The 10072-nt window shown below is 41.4% G+C and overlaps 1 protein-coding gene across 1 annotated transcript in view; it reads right to left on the bottom strand.

The window, feature by feature from the left end:
* Positions 1-372: 372 nt before the first annotated feature.
* LSG1 (large 60S subunit nuclear export GTPase 1) overlaps positions 373-10072 on the bottom strand; it is a 33575-nt gene continuing 23875 nt past the window's right edge. Inside the window, exons 11-14 of the mRNA XM_008061928.1 lie at positions 8493-8616; positions 4734-4813; positions 3366-3539; positions 373-874 (exon numbers count right to left, since the gene is read on the bottom strand). Of these exons, the coding sequence (XP_008060119.1) occupies positions 695-874; positions 3366-3539; positions 4734-4813; positions 8493-8616 (558 nt within the window). The 3' untranslated portion in view covers positions 373-694. The remainder of the gene's footprint in view (positions 875-3365; positions 3540-4733; positions 4814-8492; positions 8617-10072) is intronic.

Raw genomic sequence — 10072 nt, 5'->3', positions numbered from 1 at the left:
GGTACTAAGGACATCGGGGATCACTATGCCTAAAATAAAAACTAATTAACTGCCTCCCTTACTCCCTGTGGGTCTCTCTACAATTGGGTTAGCTAGCAACACATGCTTTCCTCTACAGTAGGGCCCATGGTGATGGTTCTTAACATGGAAGGCAGGCTCCCTTGGCCTTTTTAAGACCACATATGCCAGTCCTCCAGCCTTCTTGTATCAGGGATATATTAGGGGAGTAAGTGAGTGAGGTTGAGAACTACTAATCTAAATGATGTACTCAAAAGAATCCATCTAAAAGTCCAGTCATGTTTTAGTAAACTGCTATGAGAATACAGAATGTCCAAATGGCAGTTTATCTACATAAACCAATAAAAACATCTGTTAGTGGCAATTTAACTTTAATACCTTTCCAAAAAATTCCTGGCTTACAAAATTAGTATGCATTGTGCATATGTTTACACAAATAAATATACACCACTCATTCTATCATCACAGGTTTCCAGGCTCCCAGATACACATTTAGTCAGACCTGGTGCTGGGGACTCCTGGTGCTTCCAGGAGTCCTCAGTCCTGCTGGGTGTGGCCATGCTCCACAAGAGCAGGGTCCACAGTGCTAGTATCTTGGGAAAGTTCCACAGGCCACAAGCAGCTTCTGTTTTCTCCACCTGCATAATGGAGATGCCATTTCTGTTGCGGCCCGAGTTCACATATCCAGGTGCTTGTAGAGTCTCCGACTTTTCTCTTTTTTATTTCTGTTGCCATGTTTTTTCCAGGGCTTCCCAGGCCCATTCTCAGAGCCCACAGCAGCAGCTGTCACCACGCCACTCCCAGGCTTATAACCCATCACAGCCTGGACACCTTTGGTCAAAGCTCTCACATTATCCTAGGAGATAAGATAAACAATCTAAGATGTCAACAGACTAGCCTTTAGGGGTAAGCACAGTACTGCTTGTGGACACTTCAAGATAAAGATGAGTAAATTTCCATCTCTTTTATTGGTCTTCTTTCTTTCCCCAGCATTCTTTTTTCAGTTCATCTCTTTTCCCTCCTTATTCCTTTATCACCTTTGTTTAGTCCCATAGCTTCAAATGCCTTCTATAACGAGACTCATAGCTGCTTTCTGGAAATTTCTCTCTTGATATCAAAACTCAACCTTCCTCACCCAAATTAGAAACTAACTCTAAACAAATTTTAAGTTTACTTAGCAAAAGAGAAAATTAATAAAATATTATGTTTGCAAGTACAAAGCAATAACCCATCATCTTTGTTTTGTTTTGTTTTTTTGAGAGATAGTGTCTTGCTTTGTCACCCAGCCTGGAGTGCAGTGGCACAATCACAGCTCATTATATCCTCAAGCACCTAGGGTCAAGTGATCCTCCTGCCTCAGCCTCTTGAATAACTGGGCCTACAGTCATATGCCACCATGCCCAGCTACTTTTTAGATTTTTTTTATAGAGATGAGGTCTCATTACATTGTCCTGGCTGATCTCATACTCCTAGGCTCAAGTGGTCCTCCCACCTCAGCCTACCAAAGTGTTAGGATTACAGGCATGAGCCACTACACCTGGCCTAACAACCCATCATCTTATAATAGTAAAATGTCATTCTAGAGGCTAGCATTTAGATACAGGAATTATAATTAACGATAAGTTTTCAGCTTTCATATATGGCCTTTAGAAACTTCTGTAAACACTAAAAATTAAAAGTAAATGTCCTGAGTAATAGTTGTAGGCCCAAGGAAGAACTTGTAATAGTTCTGCATACTGGTAAACTTTCTTCCAAATATTGGCCTAGATTTGGAAACAACTCAAACTAGAAGCCACAAATATCTAAGTTCTATCTCAGCTTTGCAATTTAAGACAAGTGTTCTTGGGTAACTCAGCCTTGTTGAGCCTCGATGTCCTCAATGGTAAAATGTGATAATATCTGCTTGGCCTGCCTCATAGGCACACACATAAACCGCCAGATGAATACAGAAACATCCTGTGGAGACAGCTAGCAGCCCCCTCCTTTTTTAGCTGTAGTAGGCACTTAAAAACATCTTTTTTTTTTTTTTTTAGTTGGAATTTCACTTCGTCACCCAGGCTCGAGTGCAGTGGCACATTCATGGCTACCATAGCCTCAACCTGCTGGTCTCAGGCAATCCTTCTGCCTCAGCCTTCCAAGTAGCTGTAACTACAGGCATGTGCCATCACACCTGGCTAATTTTTCCTGACTTAGTATAGAGATGAGGTCTCGTCCAGTTGCCCAGGCTGGTCTTGAACCTGTGGGCTCAGGCAATCCTCTCACCTCGGCCTTCCAAAGTACTGGGATTACAGGCATGAGCCATCGTGCCTGATCAAAAACATCTTAAAACTAAATATAGTTTATATGATTTAACTCTGCTGTACATATCTTTGTCTTTTAAAATGCTGCTTACAAACTGTAGCTATGATGTAAGCAACTAGTTATTAATATTTTAAAGTGTAGAAATATTTATAAAGTCTGTTTCGCTACCACTTTCTATCACCAGTTGTGTTAGCTTAGAGAAAATACAACTGACTAAATGAGTGCAAATATTTGCAAATCACAAATCTGATAAGGGATTTATATCCAGAATATATAAAGAACTCTTATTACTCAATAATAGACATTTCTCTAAAGAAAATACAAGTACAACAATGAGCACATGAAAAGATGTTCAATGTCATTAGTAATTTAGAGGCAATACAAATAAAAACTATAATGAGATACCACTTCACATACATTAGGATGGCTAAAATAAAAAGAAAATAAATGTTGACAAGAATGTGGAGAAATTGGAACCCTCATGTACTACTAATGGGATTGTAACATTGGGCAGCTGCTTTTGGGAAGTCTGGCAGTACCTCCAATGTTAAATGTGGAGTTATAATGTGACTCAGTAATCCTACTCCTAGGTATATACCCAAGAGAAGTGAACCCCCATGTCCACACAAAAACTTGTACACAAATGTTCATAGCAGCATTATTCATATTCAAAAAGTAGAAAAAATACAAATGTCCACCAACTGATAAACAAATAAGCAAAAGTGATATATCTATACAACGAAGTATTATTTGGTAATAAGAAGGAATAAAACACATGCTACAATGTGGATGAATTCTGAAGAGACTCTGCTAAATGAAAGAAACCAGTCAAAGTGCATGACTCCATTCATATGAGATGTCTACAACAGGCAAATCTACATGGAGGAAAGTTGAGTGTTGGCGAGGATTGAGGGGAGAGGGAAATGGGGTGACTGCCAAAGAGTATAGTTTCTTTTTTAGGGTGATTACAAAGTTATGTTATGCAAATAATACCCCAATAAAGCTGTGTTGGATCAGAAGTTAAGGGAAAAAACTTTAAAACTTACTTGATGGAAGAAAGCTTTGTCAACCACATTTTCAATCTGCTTTGCTTTTTTGTTTCCGCCTGGCTGCATTTTTATTTCATCATCATTCATTTTGCCTTCTAAGAGTCGCTGGTGTTGATGCTGAAAGGTCACAGGATCTCTTCCAGGAGGAGGATGGCAGTACAGCAGCTTACCCTACAAAGACAACATGAATGATAACAGTGCATTCTAAGTGCCATCTGTGTCCTCAGAGGAGACATCTTCAGCCAGTCACACTCTGATGGCGCTTTCTGCCTTTTGACTAAACTAGCTGAGTTGAGTTTTGTTCTACTGCAACGAAGAGTCCTTGCTCGAATACACCAATGATGAAAGTATTCTAGAGACCTAGCTCTTTCCACGGCCCCCAGGCTAGAGTGAAATCTCTTTCTTCTCCTTTTACCTTGCTTGCATTTCTACAAGACATTCTTCAGCACACTTTCATGATTAAGCTTTTGATGAATACTTTCCAAAACAAATCCAGGACACAATCAGACTGTTATGACCATACTAGTGGGCATACTGGGCTAGAATAATGAACTCAAGAGAGCTCCTAGATTCCTGTATGTGGGGTTGCAGATGCTCACTGGGCACAAATTTGACTCTTTCTGCCATAAGTGCTCTGCAGGCTGTGACTGTTTTTAACTCATCTTTGGATCCCCCACAGTTAAATGAATACATGATGTATCCATACCAACAGTGCCATTAGCCCCCATTTTAATGATGAGGAAAACCCAAAATAGAATGTTCTGATTTGTAATATGAGAACAAGGACCTCACAGACTTGTTATGTATTTTCACTAAGAAAACACATGTAAAACAGAACTACTCTAGCAGAGTTGGCTTTGAAGAAATGTTAGCTATTACTGTTCTACAGAAGTATAGAAAATAGACATATAAACAGATGTATTACAAGCAAGATTGTGATGGTAGTTGTAATCAAAACAAGCAAAGGGCTGTAGGAGATGGAAAAACCCAATGCAAAAACGGTAATTTTCACTCATAATAGGTGTTCAGAGATCTTTATCTGTTATGTCATCGGGTACTTCTGTAATTCACATGACCTTAACTAGCCTGGATCAAGAATATAATCCCGCTGCCAGGTGAGGTTTGAGATCAGCTACCCTTATTGATGAAGTGTGCCCGCCCCCTCCCCTGGCAGTGGGATTATACAATGACCATTTGTATACCTAAACCTGAATTGTAACCCACATCTTTAAAATAAAAAAATAATATAATCCCAGTTATAACAAAATTTCAATGAAACCAAATCTCCTTTATAACTTAACAGGTCATTATTACCTAGGCACATAGTATGTGGAAGAAGACCGTGTACTATTAAAGTTCACTTACACTGACATAATCCTTCAGGATATAGCGTGCCGATCGAGGCTGGTCTGGCTGTCCATGTGCTGTCATGAATCCTCGCATACCTGTCAAGAGAAATAAAGTTTGCAAAACTCAGAAGACAGAAGATCACAGCAAAGGCAACTGAGGTAATGTACATTTAGTTCTATGACCATATTACCTATGCATTCTTATTCTTTTTCAAAATTAGTTATCAATGTAGAATATATCTTGCTTAGCATTAAAAACCCTTGATAATTCAGAGAAATGTGAGTTGTATGAAAAAAAATAAAGACAGTTGATAATCCAAAACAGACTATATACTTAACATCTGATAGCCTAACAACTACACTATGAGAGACACATTCAATTTCTCTCTACTCCAGTTATTTCTTCCATTCTTTAATTTTTTTCTTTTTTCTTTTGAGTTGGAGTCTCACTCTAACTGTAGTGCAGTGGCACGCTCCCGGCCACCGCAGCCTCGACTTGCTGTGCTCTGACGATCCTTCCACCTCAGCCTTCCAAGTAGCTGGAACTACAGGCACGCGCTACCACACCTGGCTAATTTTTTGATTTTATTGTAGAGATGAGGTCTCGCCAAGTTTCCCAGGCAGGTCTGAAACCTGCGGGCTCAGGCAATCCACTCACTTCAGCCTCCCAAAACGCAGGATTACAGGCTGAGCCACTGAGCCCGGCTCATTCTTTCATTTTAAACATTTATTCATGAAGGCTACTGGAAGAGACTGCTACATCATCGCTATTATTTGCAAAACCAAAAGCAACAGAAGCAAGTTTTTTATTTAGTAATATACCAACATTTTCCCCAGTAAGATCCCTTTAATACTAACACAACTAGAAGAAGAGAAGCAGAGCACAGCAATTAAAACACAGGCATCAGCAGATACGTTGGGTTCCTTCTTCAAATACTAGCTGGGTTGGCTTTTCCAGTTAGAAGAAAATAGAATCCTAATTCACATCATATACTTAAATACATTTAGGCAGATTAAAAATATAAATGTTAGCCAGGCTCGGTGGCTCAGCCTGTAATCCCGCTCCTTTGGGAGGCTGAGGTGAGTGGATTGCCTGAGCCCGTGGGTTCGAGACCCACCTGGGCAGCGAGACCTCATCGCTACAATAAATCAAAAAATTAGCCGGGCATGGTAGCGCACGCCTGTAATTCCGGCTACTCGGAAGGCTATGGAGGAAGGGTCGCCGGAGCCGAGCAGGTCAAGGCTGCGGTGGCCGGGAGCGGCCACTGCATTCCAGTCTGGGCGATAGAGTGAGACTCCAACTCAAAAACAAAAACAACAACAACAACAACAACAACAAAATATATATATATAAATGTTAAAAAAACAAATATTATAGGAAGACAGTTTTATCTTTTGGGATAGGAAAGAACTTACTGAGTAAAACACCAAACCCAATCAAGCAAAAAAGGAAAAAAATCATCTATTAAAAATTCGAGACCCGCCTGGGCAGCAAGACCTCATCTCTACAATAAATCAAAAAATCAGCAGGGCGTGATAGCGCATGCCTGTAATTCCAGCTACATGAAGGCTGAGGCGGAAAGATCACTAGAGCCCAGCAGGTCGAGGCTGCGGTGGCCGGGAGCGCCACTGCACTCCAGTCTGGGTGACAGAGTGAGACTCCAACTCCAAAAAAAAAAAAAAAAATTTTCAACTTCTATAGGGCCAAAAACCATAAACAAACACTGGGAAAAAAAGTGTAGCACATAACCTGCAGATAGTGATCTTAGAAACCCTAAAAGTAGGGTCATCCGTCATTACAAAGTGGCCTTTTCCTTACTTTCATTTTATCAGGTAGCATTAGATGTAAAATCTTAAAACCTACATCATTTTCAGTTTTACCTGGAAATCAAATAAAATTGAGTTTGGTGAAGTCTAAATGAGAATTTTTCAAGTTAGTCTCACCCAGGCTATGCCACTGACCAGCCTTGGGCAAATCTCATGTTTTGAGTTCAAATTAATTGTCTTAAAGAGTGGGGCAAGGAGGTGGGGTCATCTTCAAGGTCTTTTCTTGTTCTATAATTCTGAAATCATAGTAATTTTATTGTGTTCAAAGTCTCTACGATAAGCTCAAGGTTTAATTTAAGTGTGGTTCATATTAAATCATCTTCTCTGCCAGTATATACTCAGATAACCTGAACTCCCTCCCAGCCAGTGGCAACCCCTTTAAAGAAAAGCCACACATGCACAGAAATGTTTCAACATTGCTGTTTCTTTAGGGAGACACAGCTTCTCCAGGTCACCTTTAAAGTTTATATTTATTTATTTATTATTCTTTTTTTTTTTTTTTGAGTTGGAGTTTCACTCTGTCGCACAGGCTGGCGTGCAGTAGCATGCTCACAGCTACCCAGTGTCGACCTGCTGGGCTCTGGCAATCCTTCCGTCTCAGCCTTCCAAGTAGCCGGAACTACAGGCGCACACTACCACACCCGGCTAATTTTTTATTTTTATTTATTTATTTTTCTTGTTTTTTTTGAGTTGGAGTCTCACTCTGTCGCCCAGACTGGAGGGCAGTGGCACGCTCCCGGCCACCGCAGCCTCGACCCGCTGGGCTCTGGCAATCCTTCTGCCTCAGCCTTCCAAGTAGCTGGAATTACAGGTGTGCACTACCACGCCAGGCTAATTTTTGATTTATTGTATAGATGAGGTCTCGCCAAGTTGCCCAGGTGGGTCTCGAATCCGTGGGCTCAGACAATCCACTCACCTTGGCCTCCCAAAGCGCTGAGATTACAGGCTTAGCTACCAAGCCCAGCCTAATTTTTTTTTTGAGTTGGAGTCTCACTCTGTCGCCCAGACTGTAGTGCAGTGGCCGCTTCTGGCCACCGCAGCCTCAACCTGCTGGGCTCCGGCAATCCTTCCGCCTCAGCCTTCCAGGTAGCTGGAATTACAGGCATGCACTACCATGCCCAGCTGATTTTTTGATTTGTTATAGAGATGAGGTCTCACTGCCCAGGCGGGTCTCGAACCCGTGGGCTCAGGCAATTCACTCACCTCAGCCTCCCAAAGGCGCAGGATTACAGGCTGAGCCACCGAGCCCGGCTAATTTTTTATTTATTGTAGAGATGAGGTCTTGCCAAGTTGCCCGGACTGGTCTCGAACTCACGGGCTCAGACAATTCACTAGCCTCAACCTTCTTAAAATGCTGGGATTATAGGCAGAGCCACTGAGCCTGGCCTAAAAGTTTACATTTAAAATAAGCAATGACAGGCTCCCATGTGGAACTGAGGTGAAACATGGAGGTGGGAGAGCTATGGACTCATTTTAATGTCAAATAAGGTTTACAAGGGCTGATGGAAAGAGAAGGGGGATGCTTCGTGGCCCTATCCTCCCCGAACTCAGCTTAGTCCTGTCTGAGGGCTTTCTTTTCTGAAGCTCCCCTCATAACTCCTACCCTCTATGATGAGCATATTCATTTTATTCCATACATCTCTTTTCTTGTGTTTGGCAGAAGAGTTCAGAAAAAAGTCAACAAAGCCTCAGATCAGAACCCCTGTGCCTGTGCCTAGGTATCATCAAAGCAGCACATGTTCCAAAGGCTTTTTCTTTAGGCTACTTGGTAGGCAAGGCCAGAGGAGACAATGAAAATATCAACCCTGAAAGATGACGTGTAAAATGCTAAAGAAATAGTCTAAATTTGTAGCTTTGTAGAACAGTTTTTCTTTCTATTAAACTATGCTCATTTCTACTAATTAACTACATATTTTTTGTTCACGTTTTAAAATAAGTCACAACTCACATCCATAAGCCGTCAGCAGCTCTTCTGATGTTGGAGGGCGATGGGGATCTTCACCCTCTCCAGGCTTTATAATATTAATGCCACAGGTAGCTTCTAAAACATGTCTTGGAATATTCTGGCAAACGTAGGCTTGTCAAGGAATCCATTCTTTTGAACTGACCCTCTGAACGTGCTTCTAAGAACATAGCATTTCACCACTTCTGTGATACCCTTTCTCTTCTCCAAAGGACGTGTGCAATTATTTACTAATTTGAAGAGACTTAGATGTTTTCATCCATTTAAACAAAGTCTTATGCACCAATGATCACTTATAAATGAATTCTTTAAAAATCAGAATTATTAAATGAAGCAGAACTTAAAAGATAACACATCTTTACCCTGAAAGGGAAGATTCTAAATAAAATTTGTGAGATGATTCTAATTCAGAGCTTTGTTTCGCTCTTTTTTTTTTTTTTTTTTGAGACAGTGTCTCAAAAAAATTACAGGCTTGAGCAGTGGTGCAATTCCAGCTCACCGCAGCCTCAACCTCCTGGGGTCAAGAGATCTTCCTGCCTCAGCCTCCCAGGTAGCTGGGACTACAGGTGTGCACCACCACAACCAGCTAATTTTTGTATTTTTTGTAGAGATGAACTTTCACTATGTTGCCCAGGCTGATCTCAAACTCCTAGGCTCAAGCAATCCTCCCACCTCAGCTTCCCAAAGTGCTGGGATTAGACATGAGCGACCATGTCCAGCCTCAGAGCCTTCATTTTTAGTCTACAATTATGCAAGATTTCCCTCGTCTAACCTCCCACAGTGTTACCTGTACTTTCCTTAAGCCATTAACAATATTCTACTCTGTACCACAGTTATGCATGTACATGCCTCATATCCTCACAGACTGATGCTCTTTAAGAGGTAGGATCCCAGCCGGGCGTGGTAGCCCATGCCTGTAATTCCGGCTACTTGGAAGGCTGAGGCAGAAGGATCACCGGAGCCCAGCAGGTCAAGGCTGCGGTGGCCGGGAGCGGCCACTGCACTCCAGTCTGGGCGACAGAGTGAGACTCCAAATAAAAAAAAAAGAGGTAGGATCCACCTCTGATTTATGGTTTGTCCTCCAGCCCCTAACCTAATATGCCTTGCAGTAAAGCTTAATATATGTCTGATTATTAATTTATAGAGAAACTTAAAAAATACAGAAAGGTGTAACATCCATGTTCCCAGCTACTGAGATTAGTAACAATGTTTCACTCTCCAAATTTAAGCCTTTAAAGTATTATACTATATACTATTACATATATGGAGCACCAGAAGTATAGACTTTTTTTTTTAGTTGGAGTCTTATTCTGTCATCCAGGCTGGAGTGCAGTGGCATATTCACGGCCACTGCAGCCTCAACCTGCTGGGCTCAGGTGAGCTTCTAAAAATACATTCCTTTAACATAGGCTAATTTTTTATTTATTATAGAGACAAGGTCTCACCAAGTTGCCCAAGCTGGCTTCGAAGCCCTGGGCTCAGGCAATCTTCTTGCCTCGGCCTCCCAAAATGCTGGGATTATAGACTTGACCCACGGCGCCTGGCCTTTTTTTTTTTTTTTTAGT

This window comes from Carlito syrichta, unplaced genomic scaffold (assembly GCF_000164805.1).
Source record: "Carlito syrichta isolate Samal-C Ts95f unplaced genomic scaffold, Tarsius_syrichta-2.0.1 Scaffold305641, whole genome shotgun sequence".
Lineage (NCBI taxonomy): Eukaryota > Metazoa > Chordata > Mammalia > Primates > Tarsiidae > Carlito > Carlito syrichta.
This window is presented reverse-complemented; position numbering and strand designations above follow the sequence as displayed.